Source organism: Notamacropus eugenii, chromosome 2, assembly GCF_028372415.1.
Source record: "Notamacropus eugenii isolate mMacEug1 chromosome 2, mMacEug1.pri_v2, whole genome shotgun sequence".
NCBI lineage: Eukaryota > Metazoa > Chordata > Mammalia > Diprotodontia > Macropodidae > Notamacropus > Notamacropus eugenii.
The window spans coordinates 183,720,221-183,739,246 of record NC_092873.1 but is presented as its reverse complement, the minus strand read 5'-3'; the positions used below and the strand labels follow the sequence as shown (position 1 = coordinate 183,739,246).

The 19,026-nt window shown below is 37.2% G+C and overlaps 1 protein-coding gene across 2 annotated transcripts in view; it reads left to right on the top strand.

Moving 5' to 3' along the window:
• Positions 1–19,026, top strand: part of HACE1 (HECT domain and ankyrin repeat containing E3 ubiquitin protein ligase 1) — a 99,336-nt gene that overhangs the window by 48,107 nt on the left and 32,203 nt on the right. For both annotated transcript variants that reach the window (XM_072642937.1, XM_072642938.1), the window contains exons 12-17: positions 2,667–3,004; positions 5,655–5,723; positions 5,917–6,004; positions 16,604–16,715; positions 16,817–16,914; positions 17,118–17,205. In XM_072642937.1, the coding sequence (XP_072499038.1) occupies positions 2,667–3,004; positions 5,655–5,723; positions 5,917–6,004; positions 16,604–16,715; positions 16,817–16,914; positions 17,118–17,205 (793 nt within the window). The remainder of the gene's footprint in view (positions 1–2,666; positions 3,005–5,654; positions 5,724–5,916; positions 6,005–16,603; positions 16,716–16,816; positions 16,915–17,117; positions 17,206–19,026) is intronic.

The following is a 19,026-nucleotide window of genomic DNA, read 5'->3' as shown; positions in this document are numbered from 1 at the left end:
CTGGTATAGCTTTCAGGAATTCTAGGTCACCTTCACGTTATAGTTGTGGAAGACTTGGTTTCAGATACATTTTCCTTAATGTGTATAAATTGTCATAGATGTAGCATGTTTAATATATGCGTGTTGATATTTTTAGCTCCTTCAGCTAGGGCTTTGTGTTATGGTTGGTGCATAATAAATATTGCTGAGTAAATGGACACTTTTTTTGATGTGCTCGTTGAGCTAATTATTGTGGCTTGTAAATGTTTTTCTTTGAGATATGGGAATTATGCTCAAGTCATAGCTTGGAAGATTTAAGTTAGCAGTGAAGGTTACCTCTCGTGGATCTTAGTTTCCTCATCTGTAAAATGAGGAAGTTGAATTAGATGATTTCTGAGGTCGCTTTCATTCTAAATCTTATGATTCTATGAAATTCCTTCTAGAGTAACAAAGTGGTTGTGTAGTCTTTTTCTGTGGAAGTTAAAGAAAAGTAAATTTTTCTCTATCTGGGATCCTGAGTCTGACTCTGTCTGAAAATAGTCCTAGGTGATGCCTCAGTGCTTAATTTTGTTATTCTATAATGACATAGAATTCCCATATGTAGTTTTTTTATTCTATTATACTTAGTGATATTTTCTATTTAAAAAATTTAAAATCCTTTTCCATTTACAAGCATTTATTTTCTCCTCCCATATTCTTCCCTGCACTTCAAAAATGGCAAAAAAGAAAACCACAATCCTTGTAACAAATAGGCAACATCCAGAAAAAGAAATTTCTGTGTTGACCTTGCCAAAAATTTGTGTCTCATTCTCCACATTCAGTTCATCACCTGCCAAGTGGGTGACATTCTTCCTCATCAGTCTTTTGGATCATGATTAACTATAGATTATGGTTTTTTTAAGTCTTTCAAAGTTGTTCTTATAATGCAAAGTATTCTCCTTGGCTCACTTTATTCTGTGTCAGTTAATATAAGACGTCCTAGGTTTCTCTGAAACTGTGTCATTCTTTCATTTCTTATAACACAATAGTACTCTTTTGCATTCTTATAACAGTAATTTGTTCATCCATTCCCCAGTTGACAAAGACTCCCTTAGTTTCCAGTTTTTGGCCATCACAAGAGAAGCTGCTATAAATATTTTTTTAAATGTAGAATTTTTTCATCTTTAATTTTGGGGGGTGTTGTGACTTTAGTAGTGGTATTGTTGGACCCAGGTATATATACATGATTTATTAACTTTTGGGAATGATTCCAAAATGCTTTCCAGAATGGCTATACCAGTTTATAGCTATTCCAAGCAGTGCATTAATATGCCTCCTTCTCCTGCTCTCCAGCCATTTTTCATTTTCCTTTATTTTTGTTAACTTTGCTAGTCTGATAGGTAGGAGCCAGACCCTCAGAGCTGCTTTAATTTATGTTTTTCTGATTATCAGTAACTTGGAGAATTTCTTCATATGATTTTAAGTAGTTTGGATTTCTTTCCTTGGGAACTGCCTTTTGACTATTTATTCACTGAGGAATGGTTCTTTAAAAAGTGACATTTAGAACAGTATAGAAATGCAGTATCAGTTCAATTTAACAAATGTTTATTAAACTCTTACTTTGTTCAAGGCACTGTAGTAGGCACTAGGAATATAAAGACAACTCTAATTCTGTAGTCTTCTTGGAAGATAATACAAAGTTAGAATATAATTGGGTAGAGGAGAGAGCCAAGAGCTCTAGGAAAAATGAGGCAGGGAAACATTACCTTATCAGTTAAAGTCATTTATTAATGGCTTTTTTCTTCTATGGAGGTAAGGTTGGGGAATGAATTTTTCAGTAATTCTTTTTTATAATGGTTTAGTATTTTTCATTTTCCAAATGATTGTTTTAAGGATGCAGTAATTCTTGGAACAGGTATATGTTTCATTATATAATCCACATTTTTTTATGTCATCTTTACAAATTGTCTTAATTTGGAGAGTTTTTTTATAAGAACACAGTAAGCTAATTGTGTATTACAAGAGAATCTATTTTTGATAATCTTTTAAAAATAAATTTATATTTTAAAATGGTTGAAAAGCATGAAGTCAGTTGACATTGAGTAAGTTGATATTCCATACAGTAACAACCTCCCTAGGGCTACTTTAGCAACCTATATATGTTTTAAAAGAACAAATTTCATAAGATCTATAGGGGTACAGTGTACCTTAGTTATTATCTGGTCAGATCCCCTTATTATATAGATGAAAGAACCCAAATGACTTGCTTAGGGACACATCACTGACAAGTAATAGAGCTGAGTAAAACAGAGCTGATATCCTCTCATTTTGAATCCAATATTCTTTCTTCTTCATCATTTGCATCACTATATTGAATACCCTTTTTAAAAAGTGACTGTATGGATGAGATTAGCTTTTCCATTATTCCTGAATTCTAATTTTTTCATCTTTAAATTTTCTTCTATTTGTACTTCATACATAGATTAATTTTTCTTCCTTTTTTTGCAAATAAACATATTTTATTTAAAACTGATAACCTTATGGTTATTTTCTATAATTATCATTTCATTTTGAAAAAAGTAAACTGGCATGATTTACTTTTTATAATAGTTGCTTGGAAATGTATTCTGTATAATTATTTGTTAATGAATTGATGAACTTTTTTCCTTTAAATTAAAAATTATTTTAAAATTTTCATTTTTTCATAGCCCTTGGAGTTGCTCTGGCACTCATTAGATGAATGGCTAGTGTTAATAGCCACAGAGTTGATGAAAAACAAAAAGGACTCGACCAACATCACATCTATTTTATTGAAGCAAAAGGGGCCAGATGAGCAAGATACTACTTCTATCCCTTCATTTGGCAGTCCAGGAACTGGGAGCAGAGAAAATCTATCCATTGACACAGGGGAATCTAAACCAGATGATGTTGCAGGGAAACAGGAAGCTAGTGCGGATTGTCAGGATGTTATCTCCATGACAGCAAACCGGCTAAGTGCTGTCATTCAGGCTTTTTATATGTGCTGCTCTTGTCAGATGCCTCCAGGGTAAGAAGCTTTTTGCTTATTACTGTCATCTCTATTAAATAATACATTCTAGAATTTTTATAATTTTAGAAATAAGATATCTCATTAAGTTTTTGGGTAGGTCTTACATGTTTTTAGAACATAATGTTTTGCTCTCCAGTTTTAAAGTGGAGAAACTTCTTTAGATGTTCATATTGAAATTTTAAGAAATAGAATTGTGAGGGAAGGAAAAGCAAATTTAAATACTTGTACAGTACATAAAGATGAGGTAGATGTTATGCAGAACTATTTTAAATATTGGAAAACATTTTTACTTAGGCAGAGACTATGTTTTAAGTTTTTTAAAGAAAAAAGTAACTTGATACAAATGTTCTCTCAGAATTTAATATTTCCATTTCTCTTTTAAAGATTGTTTGAATATTCTTTTTTCTCATTTTTCTAAAGCTCAAGAAAATTGAATGAAACAGATGAATTCTCCATTCTAGGTCTTGTTGGTAGTCATCAGTTCCAGTGGTTTAATTATCATCTCTATACAAATGTCTCAAAGATATATCTATATCTGTCTATTGATCATCTGTCTTATCTGGGTAGCCTGAGTCTCTCCCCTAAATTGTATTATTAATTGACTGCCCTGGAGATATCTCAAGCTCAAAATATTCAAAACTGAATTATTTTTCCTCTTAATCTCTTCTTCCCCACTTATTCCTCTGCTACTAAACTTCCTTATTTATGCCAAAGATATCATCAACCTTTTAATGTCTCTCATTCTTTTCTTCAAATTGTTTTATTTGTTTGCAGTGTTCTACAATCACTTCCATCTATCTTAAATTTTTTTTACCTCTCTCCCCACTCCCTCCCTGAGACGGCATAAGTTTTATATAGGTTCTCCACTTATGTTCCTATTAAATACATTTTCACCTTAGTCATGTTGCATAGAAGAATTAAAATCAATGGGAGAAACCATAAAACAAAACAACACATAATACAAAAGAAAATGATCTGTTTCATTCTGCGATCCAGTTTCATAGTTCTTTCTCTGGATGTGGAAGGCATTTTGCCTCAAGAGTCCATTGGGAATTTTTTAGGTCCTTGCATTGCTGTGAAGGACTAAGTCAACCAGAAAAATTCCTCTCACACTGTGGTTGTTGCTGTGTACAAAGTTCTCCTGGTTCTGCTCCTTTCACTCGGCATCAGTTCATATAGGTCCTTCCAGGCTTCTCTGAAGTCTTCCTGTTCATCATTTCTTATAACACAATAGTATTCCATTACATTCATATACCACAACTTGTTCAGCCATTCTCCAGTTGATGGGCATCCCCTTGATTTCCAGTTCTTGGCTACCACAAAGAGAGCTGCTATAAATATTATTGTACGTGTGGGTCCTTTTCCCATTTTTATGATCTCTTTGGGATAAAGTCCTAGAAGTGATATTGCTGGATCAAAGAGTGTGCACATTTTTGTAGCCCTTTGGGCATAGATCCAAATTGCTCTCCTGAATAGTTGGATCAGCTCACAGCTCCATCAGCAATGAATTAATGTTCCAACTCTCCCGCATCTTCTCCATATTTATCATCTTCCTCTTTTGTCATGTTGGCCAATCTGATAGGTGTGATGTGGTACCTCAGAATTGTTTTGATTTGCATCTCTCTAATAAATAGTGATTTAGAGCATTTTTTCATATGAATATAGATAACTTTAATTTCTTCCTCTGAAAACTGCCTGTTCTTATCCTTTGACCGTTTATCAATTGGGGAATGACTTGTATTCTTGTGTATTTGTATATTCAGTTCTCTATATATTTTAGAAATGAGACTGTCTCATGTTCTTTTGACTCCTTCTCTTCACTCATAGCTTAGCTTAGGCTTTCATCACTTTCCATTTAGATTATTGTAGGTATCCTAATTAATCTACCCCAAACTTCAAAGACTCTCAAGTCTTTTCCCCACTTCAGCCTATCCTGTACACCAGAGTGATTTTCCTTAAGTCTGTATCTGATGGTGGGACTCTGCTATTCTACCCACCTCAGTGGCTCTCTGTTGCTTTTAGAATCAAATATAAACTTTTCTGCTTGTATTTTAAATCTTTTCAGAATCCAGCCCCAACTTAACCTTTCTAGCCTCACTGGACATTACTCACCCTCTTCCAGTGTTGTATCCAACCAAGTTAACCGACTTTCTCTATTTCTTATACACACAATACTCTTCTACCTCTTTGTCTTTTCCTTGACTTTTCCCCTTTACTAGAGTGCACTTTCTTCTTGATTCCTCTTCAAAGAATACCTTACCTTTAAGAAAAAGCTCAAGAACCACCTTCTACATGAAATCTGTCCTGTTTCCCTATCCCTTATTCATAGGGCTTATCATCCTAAACTGCCTCATATTTAGCTACTTTGTATTATTTTTATTCTCTCTATTTGGTATATGCTTATTTATATACTTGTCTCCCTTATTTGAATGTAAACTTCTTTCAAATAGGAGTATGCCAGGTGCCTGGTATGGTCTTTGGCACATAGTAGACATCCATTAAAAGTGTGTTAATTGACTAAGACCTTAGTCTTATGATCTTATGATAGAACCTTATCTTATGACCTTATCATACATAATGTTATATCCGTTAAGATGTAGCTCTTGTATGCACTGAGCCTAATAAATTTTGTTTCCCTTTCCTATAGAATGACTTCACCCCGTTTCATAGAGTTTGTATGCAAACATGATGAAGTTCTTAAATGCTTTGTTAATCGGTAAGGCTTTTAGAAATCTCCTAATGCTTAACTTAAAGTAGCATAAATAAAACTTTTTATTATATTTTCTGTATGAAACTTAAGGATGGATATATTTTAATTTATGATTTTGTGTGTACATTTTGCCATGAATTTTCATCTTACTATATTCTGTTCATTTATGCTAACTAAGTAAAATACTTTTTTCCCCCAGAAACCCCAAAATAATTTTTGACCATTTTCACTTTCTCCTTGAGTGTCCTGAACTGATGTCAAGGTTCATGCATATCATAAAAGCACAGGTAAATCCTTCTTTCACTTTGGGGTTTTTCTCTAATGAAAGCAAAGCTGTATTTTTGAAATTGGAACACAGGTTTCATTTTTAACTATCAACTCTATGTCCCTGCTTCTACCTTAGAGTAATGGAATTAAATGTTGAATTCATTTCTGTTATAGAATATAGAAGCTTTTCTCATTTGCTTGCTATAAGAAGGATATGGAAGCTTGTCATCTGGGGGTTGGGGGATAGGGTAGTAAGCCCCAAAATACAAGACTGTACCTTTAAACAGTAATATGTCCTATTGGTGTTTTATAGTCTTTGTTTCAATTCCTTAAAGTGTCAGATTGGGATAACATTATTTTTACTTGTCCTTCATTGTCATCAAGAAATATTTTTATCTATTATTTTTGCATCCTATTGGCAGAGGTAGGATTTGAACCCATGCCTCCGAAGAAATTGGAGCCTAACTCCGGTGCTAAGCACTTGAAACTTGAGTTTATCATGGTGATGTCATTTGATCCTCTTTGAGAGCAAAGGACAGCAACCATTATTTTTGCAGGATTCATGTTGTGGGGGAAAAAGGGAAATATGCAGTTTTTGTCTTCTGACATCTGCTGAAAGCTTAAAATCTAGTTGGAAACATTCAGTGAACGTTTATTAATCACCCTCTGTGTATAAGAAGTGTGCAGGGCTTCTGGGGTACAAAGATTGATGTAACAAGATCCTCAAGGACCTTGCAGTCTGATAGTTTATTCAGATTAGTATAAAGGTAAATGAAGGACTTAACCCTTCAAATAGTTCTAAATATGCTGAATAGGTCATCTGTGGGTGGCTAACACAGAAAAGCCACCGCTCCTTTGTGGGAGCAGCCCATAGGCTTTTCGATATTAGAAGCCTTTAAAGTTAAATACAAATCATGTGAAAGGACTTTTGACTCCAAGCTGAGCTCTCAGGCTGAGTTAGAATGAAACTTTACAATCAACATCTAGGTGTAAGACTCAGTTAGTTCAGATAGTAGTGGATAAGTTAATGATTAGTGAGAACTATATTGATTTGTATTTAGGCATTATTTCTTTTAAAAGCTTCTCTCTAAGTACTGCCTTTAAGAAGAAACTCTGTTACTGTTTTATGGTTAGTTGTAGGAATATTATATTTTGATTTTAAAGAATATCAATAAAACAATCATGGTTATATTCTGGAATTCAGTGAAATGCCATTTAAACCATATGTAGTAGATCATAGCAACCCATTTGGAAGCATTATACCCTTTGTTGTAGAAAATAGCTATGCATAAAGTAAATGTTCAAAAACAACTGCAGTTAGAGTTAAATAATAAAATAGTTAAATAGTAAAAATTAATTTTATTGATAGTATTTTTATATCACATTAATTTCTGAATATATTATTCCCTGATCCCAGTGAGCCATCCCTTGTAATGAAGATTTTTTAAAGGTGTAAAAAAAAAAGAGTTCTACAAAATCAACCAGTGCATTGACTGTGTCTGACAATATATGTAATACACCAAAATCACTTATATTTGCAGTCATGGGTGCCTTTTATTAATTTATTTGTGCCTAGGGCTTGATCATTATAATTATTCAACATTTCAGTTTTTTCCTTATTTACATTGTACTTATTGTGTACGTTGTTTTCCTGGCTCTCTTTACTTCATATTCTATATCTTAAAAAAAAATCAAAACATTTAGCAAGTACTTTAAATTCCATTCTAGACATTAAAAAACCCCCACTGTAATTATGGAAAGCAGTTGATGTAAGTATCAAATGAGTGATGCAAAGAAATAGAAATTTAGAGGAGGAAGCACACTTTCAGCTGTATTAGTCAGAGTACACTGTCTTGGAGTGTTAAGATTCGGGGTGTGGGGGATCCCAAAGTAGAACCAAAAACCAGGTTCTGCTTGAATGAATTTGACACAAGCCTTCCTAAAGCCAAAGGAAAACAAAATTTATTAAAGATTCGCCATACTGGGTTGAGTCTTAAGGAGCCTAACCTTTTGTAGTGCTCATATTGACAAGTGAGCCAGATGGAATCTCAGCTAGACAGAGTCTGAGCTGGATTGAATCTGAGTGCCTTCATGAAGGTGAGATGAAACTTAAATACAGAAAAAGACTAAGGGAAGTATCCAGGTGTCGCCAGGTAGTCTGGGGTCCCAAGGATGGTCTTGATGGCGGAAGTCAGCCTAGAATGTAGATCAAACCCAGGGAGGATCCTGATGGGAGTGGCTGGTCGTCCAGGCAATCCACAATCCTGGCTGGGCTACTGGGATCTCAAGAGAATGCTGGGAAGTGGCAGGAAGGGAGAAATATGAAAAGAATGCTAAATCAAGTAAGGGGAATGCAAGGAGCCCCCAAAGCTAGGCTTTCCAGGGCCCTTCAGACAAATGGGACCAGAATCCTCCAGGTGCAAGGGACAAAGGTCTTGGCTTGGGTTTGTACCCCATCAGGAGGAGGTGATATGTAATTTGAGCCTTGTAAAATGAGTTAAGGTTTTGAAATAGAGGATCATTTTTGTTAAAGACCAGTGTGATCCAACAGTTCTTAACTTTTGCTCCTAAAATTTAATATATTTGAGATCTCACTAATTTCTTATTCTCCTTCCCATCTTCCTTCAGATTTTATTCTTTTCTATTTATATTATTTTTTTCCAATTTATTTTTTTAGTTTTAGTTTTCAACATTCATTTCCACAAGATTTTGAGTTTTGAATTTTCTCTCCATCTCTCCCCTTCCCCCCACCCCCAAAACACCATGCATTCTGATTACCCCTTCCCCCAATCTACCCCCCCTTGTATCACACCCCTCTCTTCCCTCCCCATCTTCTCTCTTTTCTTGTAGGGCAAGAGAGATTTCTATACCCCACTACCTATATTTCTTATTGCTCAGTTACATGCAAAAACCGTTCTCAACATTTGTTCCTAAAACTTTGAGTTCCAACTTCCCTCCCTTCCTCCCTCCCCACCCATCCCCACTAAGAAGGTAAGCAATTCAGTATGAGGTATATGGGTAGTTTTGCTAAAGACTTCCATTATAGTCATATTTTGAAAGACTGTATTTCCCCTCAGCCTATCCTGCCCCCCCCCCCCATTTATTCTGTTGTCTCTTTTGACCTTATTCCTCCCTAAAAATATTTACTTCTAATTACCCCCCTCCTCTCATTTGCCCTTCCTTCTATCATCTCCCCCATACCCTATTTATCCCCTTCTCACCTACTTTCCTGTAGTGTAAAATAGATTTTCATACCAAATTGAGTGTGCATGTTATTCCCTCCTTAAGCCAAATGTGATGAGAGTAAGCTTCACTTTTTCCCTCACACTTCCCCCTTTTCCCCTCCATTGAAAAAGCTTTTTCTTGCCTCTTTTATGAGAGACAATTTGCCCCATTCCATTTCTCCCTTTCTCCTCCCATTATATTCCTTTCTAACCCCTTAATTTTATTTTTTTAGATATCATCTGTTCCTATTCAACTCATTCTGTGCCTTCTGTCTATACATATATATATATATATGTATGTGTGTGTGTATATTTGTATAATCCCTCCAACTACCCAAATACTGAGAAAAGTTCCAAGAGTTATAAATGTTCTCTTTCTATGTAGGAATGTAAACTGTAATTTCAACTGTAGTAAGTCCCTTATGATTTCTCTTTTCTGGTTACTTTTCATGCTTCTCTTGATTCTTGTGTCTGAAAGTCAGATTTTCTATTTAGCTCTGGTCTTTTTCATCAGGAATGCTTGAAAATCCTCAATTTCATTGAATGACCATTTTTTCCCTTGAAGTATTATACTCAGTTTTGCTGGGTAGGCGATTCTTGGTTTTAATCTTAGTTCCTTTGCCTTCTGGAATATCATATTCCAAGCCCTTGATCCCTTAATGTTGAAGTTGCTAGATCTTGTGTTATCCTGATTGTATTTTCACAATACTCAAATTGTTTCTTTCAAGCTACTTGGAATATTTTCTTCTTGACCTGGGAACTCTGGAAGTTGGCTGCAGTATTCTTAGGAGTTTCTCTTTTCAGATCTCTTTCAAGGAGGTGATAGGTGGATTCTTTCAATATTTATTTTGCCCTCTGGTTCTAGAATATCAGGGCAGTTTTCCTTGATAATTTCATGAAAGATGATGTCTAGGCTCTTTTTTTGATCATGGCTTTCAGGTAGTCCCATATTTTTTAAATTGTCTCTCCTGGATCTATTTTCCATGTCAGTTGTTTTTCCAATGAGATATTTTACATTGTCTTATCTTTAGGTTTTGTTTTGTAATTACTGGGGTTCTCATAAATTCATTAGCTTCCATCTGCTCCATTCTGATTTTTACAGAACTATTTTCTTCAGTGAACTTTTGAATCTCCTTTTCCATTCGGCTGATTCTGCTTTTTAGGGCATTCTTCTCCTCATTGGCTTTTTGAGCCTCTTGTAATTTGGGTTAGTCTATTTTTTTTTAATTTTTTTTTAACTTTTAACATTCATTTTAACAAAATTTTGGGTTCCAAATTTTTCTCCCCTTTTGTCCCCTCCCCCCACCCCAAAACACCGAGCATTCTAATTGCCCCTATCACCAATCTGCTCTCTCTTCTATCATCCCTCTCTGCCCTTGTCTCCATCTTCTCTTTTGTCCTGTAGGGCCAAATAACTTTCTATACCCCTTTACCTGTATTTCTTATTTCCTAGTGGCAAGAACAGTACTCGACAGTTGTTCCTAAAACTTTGAGTTCCAAGCAATTCAATATAGGCCAAATCTGTGTAGTTTTGCAAATGACTTCCATAATGGTCGTGTTGTATAAGACTAACTATATTTCCCTCCCTCCTATCCTGCCCCCCATTACTTCTGTTCTCTCCTTTGATCCTGTCCCTCCCCATGAGTGTTGACCTCAAATTGCTCCCTCCTCCCCATGCCCTCCCTTCCATCATCCCCCCCCACCCTGCTTATCCCCTTATCCCCCACTTTCCTGTATTGTAAGATAGGTTTTCATACCAAAATGAGTGTGCATTTTATTCCTTCCTTTAGTGGAATATGATGAGAGTAAACTTCATGTTTTCCCCTCACCTCCCCTCTTTTTCCCTCCACTAAGTCTTTTGCTTGCCTCTTTTATGAGAGATAATTTGCCCCATTCCATTTCTCCCTTTCTCCTCCCAATATATTTCTCTTTCACTGCTTGATTGCATTTTTTTAAGATATGATCCCCTCCTCTTCAGTTCACTCTGTGCACTATGTCTCTATGTGTGTGTGTAATCCCACCCAGTATCCAGATACTGAATAGTTTCAAGAGTTACAAATATTGTCTTTCCATGTAGGAATGTAAGCAGTTCAACTTTATATAAGTCCCTTATGACTTCTCTTTGCTGTTTACCTTTTCCTGCTTCTCTTCATTCTTGTGTTTGAAAGTCAAATTTTCTTTTCAGCTCTGGTCTTTTCATCAAGAATGCTTGAAAGTCCTCTATTTCATTGAAAGACTAATTTTTCCCCTGAAGTATTATACTCAGTTTTGCTGGGTAGGATTCTTGGTTTTAGTCCTAGTTCCTTTGACTTCTGGAATATCCTATTTCATGCCCTTCAGTCCCTTAATGTAGAAGCTGCTAGGTCTTGTGTTATCCTGATTGTATTTCCACAATACTTGAATTGTTTCTTTCTAGCTGCTTGCAATATTTTCTCCTTGACCAGGGGACTCTGGAATTTGGCCACAATGTTCCTAGGAGTTTCTCTTTTTGGATCTCTTTCAGGTGGTGATTGGTGGATTCCTTGAAGACTTATTTTGCCCTCTGGTTCTAGAATCTCAGGGCAGTTTTCCTTGATAATTTTATGAAAGATGATGTCTAGGCTCTTTTTTTGATCATGGCTCTCAGGTAGTCCCATAATTTTTAAATTGTCTCTCCTGGATCTCTTTTTCAGGTCAGTTGTTTTTCCAATGAGATATTTCACATTATCTTCCATTTTTTCATTTTTTTGGTTTTGTTTTGTGATTTCTTGGTTTCTCATCAAGTCATTAGCCTCCATCTGTTCCATTCTAATTTTGAAAGAACTATTTTCTTAAGTGAGCTTTTGAACCTCCTTTTCCATTTGGCTAATTCTGCTTTTGAAAGCATTCTTCTCCTCATTGGATTTTTGAACCTCTTTTGCCAGTTGAGTTAGCCTATTTTTCAGGGTGTTATTTTCTTCAGCATTTTTTTGGGTCTCCTTTAGCAAGGTTTTTACTTGTTTTTCATATTTCGCTTGCATGTCTCTTATTTCTCTTCCCAGTTTTTCCTCCACCTCTCTAACTTGATTTTCAAAATCCTTTTTGAGCTCTTCCATGGCCTGAGCCCATTGAGTGGGCTGGGATACAGAAGCCTTGACTTCTGTGTCTTTCTCTGATGGTAAGCATTGTTCTTCCTCATCATAAAGGAAGGGAAGAAATACCTGTTCCCCAAGAAAGTAACCTTCTATAGTCTTATTTTTTTCCCCTTTTCTGGGCATTTTCCCAGCCAGTGACTTGACTTCTGAGTTTTCTTTCCACACCTACTACACCTCCAGATCCTCCCAGCCAGGGTTTGGGGTCTGAGATTCAAATGCTGCTTCCCAGCCTCAGGGCTTTGGGTGGGGGCAGGGCTGCTATTCAGTGTGAGATTAAATTCAGGTGCTCAGGTGGGGGCAGGGCCGCCTCACGGGCTCAGTTCCCTCAGGGAGTTTATGCAGAGACCTTCAACAATGGATCCAGGCTCCTGCCTGCTTGGGGAGCCCAGGTCTGCTCCCGCCCCTGCTGCTGCCTCCCGAAAGGGCCTGAGTTATGGGGGCACCCCACTCCCCTCTCGACCCGCCAAAGAGACCCTCTCACCAACCCCTGTCACCTGTGGGTGGAGGGACCTGCGTGGCCGCTGGAGATTCTGTCCCTGAAGCCTGCTCGGATCTGTTCCTCTTGGTGCTGCGCAGCCGCGGCAGGGCTGGGCTCAGCTCCACGTCCGCAGCGTGAAGGACCTTTTGTGAGAGGTTTTCAGTGCTCTCTGGAACAGAAATCTCGCCCGCTCCGTTGTTCCGTGGCTTCTGCTGCTCCAGAATTTGTTGAGAGTTCTTTTTTACAGAAATTTTATGAGCTGTGGGTTTGGAGCTAGCATATGTGTGTTTTTCTACTCCGCCATCTTGGCTCTGCCCCCGGGTTAGTCTATTTTTAAAGGAGTTAATTTCTTCAGTATTTTTTGGGTCTCCTTTAGCAAGCAGTTGACTTGCTTTTCATGTTTTTCTTGCATTATTCTCATTTGTCTTCCCAATTTTTCTTCCACCTCTCTTACTTGAAATTCTTCCATGGGCTGCATATTTATTTTGGAGATTTTGGATGCAGAAGCCTTGACTTTTAGGTCTTCCTCTGATGCTATGCATTATTCTTCCTCATCCAAAAGGATGGTAGAAAATACCTGCTCACCAAGGAAGTAACCTATTGTCTTATTCTTTTTCCCTCTTTTTGGGCATTTTCCTAGCCAGTTACTTGACTTTTGAGTTCTTTGTCAAGAGTAGGGTATACCCTGGGGACCTGTAAGTTCTTAGTTCCTTTAAGGCACAATCAAGGGAGAGGAGTTTACTCCTCTGCTGGCCTGCATTCTGGTTTGGGAGCAACTACAAACACTCTTTTCTGCCCAGTATCTGCCAGTAGAATTCCCTCTCCAGAGCCTCCACCACCTCCAGCATGCCAGCCAGCGCTCGTCCCCCTCACCCCAGGGCCCACTCAGGCCTGAGATCTAGATCAGCAGGTCAGTTCCCCCAGGGTCTTTAGACCAGGGCTCCAACAATGGAAGCTGCACCGCCTGGGGCCTGGGCTAGGGCAGGAGGACCCTGCTTCCTTCTCACAGAGGTGAAAGCTTTCTCACTGACCTTTGAAGCTGCCTTTTGTGTTTGTGGTTTGAGGGATCAGGGAATCACAGCTGCTGCTGGTGGCGCCTTGAAACCCACTCAAGTTCTGTCCCAGCTGCAGTGTGGCCAAGACTGGACTGTGCTCCACTCTGTGCCTGGTGTGGTAAACATTTTCTGTTGGCCTACCAGGCTACCTTGGGCTGGAAATCTCTTTCACTTTGTCTTCTGCTGCTCTAGAATTTGTGTAAAGTCATTTTTTACAGGTATTTTATGAGCTGTGGGGGGCAGAGCTTCTAGAGGTGCTTCCTTCTACTCAGCCATCTTGGCTCTGTCCCATCTCTTATTTCTTTTAAAGACACTATTGCCATCCATTCTTTCAGTCTTATAAGTCTTATTTTCTTTAACTTTATGTACTTCTTCACTTCCTGGGACTAATTTGTCATCAAGTCCTATTGATTCTTCCTGCAAAATGTTTTAGATTCATTCTCTCATCTCCTTTGTCACTGCCTAGTAAAGTGACTTTATTACCTCATGTTTGTTACTATAATTTCCTTCTTGCTGAGTATTTTTTTTTTGAGAGGGAGTGGGAGGTAGAGGTTCTTTTATTTCTCCTTTCCAGCCCATCTTATGTATTTTTCCTAGTCAGTAAAACATTAAGTACCTACTGTGTGATTCACCATGATAAGTTCTGGAGATAGAAATAGAAATAAAAACAATGAAAGTCTTTGTGTTAAAAAACTTATGGTCTATTGAAGGAACATAAAAGGAGACTGAAAAGGGAGGCTAGAAGATGGGGTGTAACAGTAAGCACCCCAACATACACAGGGGGACCTGCTACCACAGGTTCTTAGATCTGTATTCATAAAAGGAAAGCAACTTTCAGGGGGTTAACAATCACTTTAATCAAGTACAGGTATCAGAGAAAATCAAAATTAAAATTTTAAAGAAAATACAGAGAAATCAAAAGTCAACAGACATGCTTCCAAAATGTCTGGCCATTACATACATACACAGTTACCAGAGAGGGAAGCATCACCCTCTGGGTTTGGGCAGGGGGTGTTCTTTAACTGTTTCCCAGAGTCTCTCTGGCCAAAGAAACAGTTCCAGTCAGTAAGCCCCAAAGTAAAACCTCACCCTCAGAGTATTTATATACTTTTTCAAGCCAGGGGTCATAACCCTCTCACCCAGTGCCTCAGTAGGAAAAAAAAAACAAAAGGTACTTGGGATCCTCCTATGAAACAACTCTCCTAATCCAGCTTCTCACCTTGGGTAGGCCCATCAATGGATGGGAAAGGAACCTTCCCAATCACTCTACTCAGTCAGAGGCAAATTTTAGTAAAATAAAAGCAGCAAAAGGTCCTAATCTGATTGCCATTACATGGAGGTAGGGGGTGATTGAATGGGAGCAGAAAGTTAGCCAACACAGGAGCATGATGGAAAAACCCAAAAGTGGTGTATTGCTTACCAGAATTATGTCACCTGCAGACTAAAAATGAAACCAAAACAAAATTGCTTCTTATCTTAATGTAGCAAGATTAAAGACCAAACACAGACATTTCCTCTTTCTGCTTGTCCATACTTATTTCCATTTATCTTCCAACATTCACCCAAATGTCAAATCAGCATCTTCTTCCTCTGCTTTTGTCATGCTGATTTACAGTGTCCACTGTGAGCAAGAAACCTGTGTGTCCTTCTTCATGATACTTTTTCTGACTGGTATGCTGCTTTCTCTTCTTCAAACAAAGCCTGACTTTACTTCAATATGTAACAGATATCAAGGAGCAGTTGAAATAGTACTAGACTGGGAGATAAAAAACTTGGGTTTGGGTTTCATCCTTGTCGCCATCTTTATGATCTTGTGCCTCATTTTTCTTAACTGAGAAATGAATTGATGAGACCAGATGATTTCTAGGTCTACTTATATCCCTAAGAATCTATGAATCTTCCAAAGTCATATCTCTTTTATGATGTCTTTCTCAACTGCTTTGGCCTCCACTTTCCCAGCTCTCAACTCCTGTCTAATCTATAGTCTACATCACATACTTTAAACACCTAAATATCTACTTCCTTGTGTTGTTCCACAATTGTTTCATGTCTTTATGTCCTCAACTGGATTATAGATTGCCTGAGTGCAGAGATTTTGCTCGATGCTTTTTTTTCATCTCTCACAGTACTGGCCAAATATAAGTGCTCAGTAAATATTTTCTAATGGATTACAAAGTTATTCATCATTATCATTTTGTTTACTTAGTAGCTAATCATAGTATCCACATCTGTCGTCAGACTTTTTTATTAGCTTCAGAGCTTTTGGAGAGAGGAAAGGGTACCTAATACTTCTTAATTGCCAATCAAAAGGCCATCTCTTATTCCGAAGGGCAAAATAAAGGCTATACATGGGACTATTTTAATTAAAAATGAAATGAAACATGTACCGTGGTGTTTTCTGTGCATGAGAATTAATTTTTGAAAGCTTTATTGAGCTTGAAAAGACACTAATTGGTTGTAGATGTGTTCAGTTACATGTCTGACATTAAATGGCTGGACATAAATTTCTAAATTATCAATGATATCCTGTTGAAAATGGTAGCAAGTTCTAGAAAATATGTAGGTTGTGCATAGTTTTGCTTTTATTTTGTGAGCAGTTGCTGAAATGTTTGAACATTATCAACTAATTACTCAGAGTCTCACAATGGTATTTTATAATCAGAGTATTTTGCGTAATGCTTAAAGCAAAGATGATAATTATATAATTGTAATATTTAACACATCTGTTTTTTTGTTTTTTTTTTGGTAGCCTTTTAAAGATCGTTGTGAATGGTTTTATGAACATTTGCATTCAGGGCAATCAGATTCAGACATGGTACACAGGCCAGTGAATGAAAATGATATCCTGCTGGTTCACAGAGGTATATTTATTTGACAAAAAAGCTAATGCATTTGAGATTCACAAAACATTTTTTTGATAATGACTTTTAAGATATAAAACTAATCATTGTTACATATGTAGATTCTATTTTTAGGAGTAGCTGTGAAGTTGTGTCTAAAGCAAATTGTGCAAAGCTAAAACAGGGGATTGCTGTGCGTTTCCATGGAGAAGAAGGCATGGTGGGTATAAAAATAAGTGAAATGTATATCACTATGTAAAAAAGACTGAAATATATACTTAAGTAGAACTTGACAGTAAATGAAAATAAAGAAATTTAATTAAAATTTTGTTTTCCTCATATTTTGAAATATTATGGCATTTCAGAATCTATATACATATGTATCATCTTTATTATTAGTTATTCTTCTTTTCTTATGCTCAGGGTCAAGGGGTGGTACGTGAGTGGTTTGATATTTTATCTAATGAGATAATTAACCCTGATTATGCACTGTTCACCCAATCAGCTGATGGTAAGTGTATAATTTCTTTTATCTTGACAATTATTAATGGCTTACATTTATATGACATATTAAAGTATCCAAAGTATAGTATTTATTTACGTGATCTCATTTGCTAAAACTGTCAGGTCCCATATTATTTTTCTTATTTTATAGATAAGAAAACTAAAGCTTAGAGTAATGACTTGGCCAAAGAAAGTGCAGATCAAAGACTAGAATTCAAATCTTTTGACCCAAAATCTAGTGTTATTTTTGTTATAACCATGTTTTGTATTCAGGACTATAACAGTTACACGTGTATTTACAAAATGAACATATTTCTTGATCTTTACACTGTTTATGGTCATAATTATTGTTTTTTAAACCAAAAAGCAACTTTTTTTATTATTTAATTTTATAAGATCTTACTCTTTGATTTTAATTCACTGAAATTGTTTCAACACCAGAATTTCCTAGTCTCTTGTGTAACCCCTTGAAGTTAAATTATTTTTAATAAATTAATCTGCTAGCCTTTATTAAATGCTTACTATGTGTAAAGTGCTGGTAATACAAAGAGAGGCCCAAAACAGGCCTTGCTGTCAAAGAGCTCATGGTTTAATAGAGGACACAACATTCAAACAACTGTAGACAGAGAAGATGTACAGGCTGAATTGTGGGTAATCTCAGAAGGAGGGAACTAAGGGTGAAGGTTAGATTTTAGCTGGGATTTCAAAGGAGCTATGAGATGGAGATAAAAAAGAAGAGAGTTCCAGGTATATGGGGCAGCCAGTGAAAATACCTGAAATTGGGTAATGGAATGTTTTGTGCAAGGAACATATCAAGAAGGTCACTGTCACTGGATTACAGATTACGTGGAAAAGAATAAATGTGAGAAGACTGGAAAGGGAGGAGGGGCCCAGGTTATGAAGACTTTAAAAGCCAAATAGTATTTCATATTTGATCCTGTAAGTAATGGGGAGCCACAGTAATTGATCAAATGGCAGATTTGAGGGAGGAGGGGAAAGTGACAGACCTGTACTTTTGGAAGATCATTTTGATAACTGACTGTAGGAGGGATTGGAGTAGGTAGAGACTTGAGGTGGGGAGACCAACCAAAAGACTGCTGTAGTAGGTCAGGTGAGACACCTAGGTTGTAAGCCTGGATGACTGAGTATGGTGGCACTCTGGATAGAATTAAGAACATTTAGAAGAAGGGAGAGTTTTAGGGAAAAGATATTGAGTTCAGTTTTAGACACTTTGACTTTAAAATGCCTAAAATCCAATCAAGATGTTCAGCTAGACTGTAACTCATGAGAGGCTTGAGAATCCTCACTGTAAAGATGAAAATTGAATCCATGGAAGCTGATGATCACCAGGTGAAATGGAATATAAGGAGTAGAAAAGAAGACCCAAGGGACTTGCGTGGGGTTGGGAGGGGCAGAGCCAAAATGGTGGAGTAAAAGCATGGACCTGCTTGAGCTCTGCCCCCAAAGCCCTTAAAATACCTGTAAAAAATGACTCTAAACAAATTCTAGAGTAGTAGAAGCCACAAAAAGACAGAGTGAAACAGATTTCCAGCCCAACACAACCTGGAAGGGTTTGTTGTACTGGACTCAGAGTGGAGCACAGCCCAACGTAGGCCAAGCCAACACAGACAGCACTGGATTAGGCTTCAGGATGCTGAATCATGGGCACCTGCTGTGGTTTCCAGATTTCTCAAGCCACAAACTCCAAAGACAGCTTCTAAAGGTCAGTGGGAAAGTTCTCTCACCTGGGTGAGAGGGGAACATGGTCCAACCACAGTCCCAGGGCAGTGGGAGCCACTGCCACAGCAGTGGCCACTTCTGGAACTTC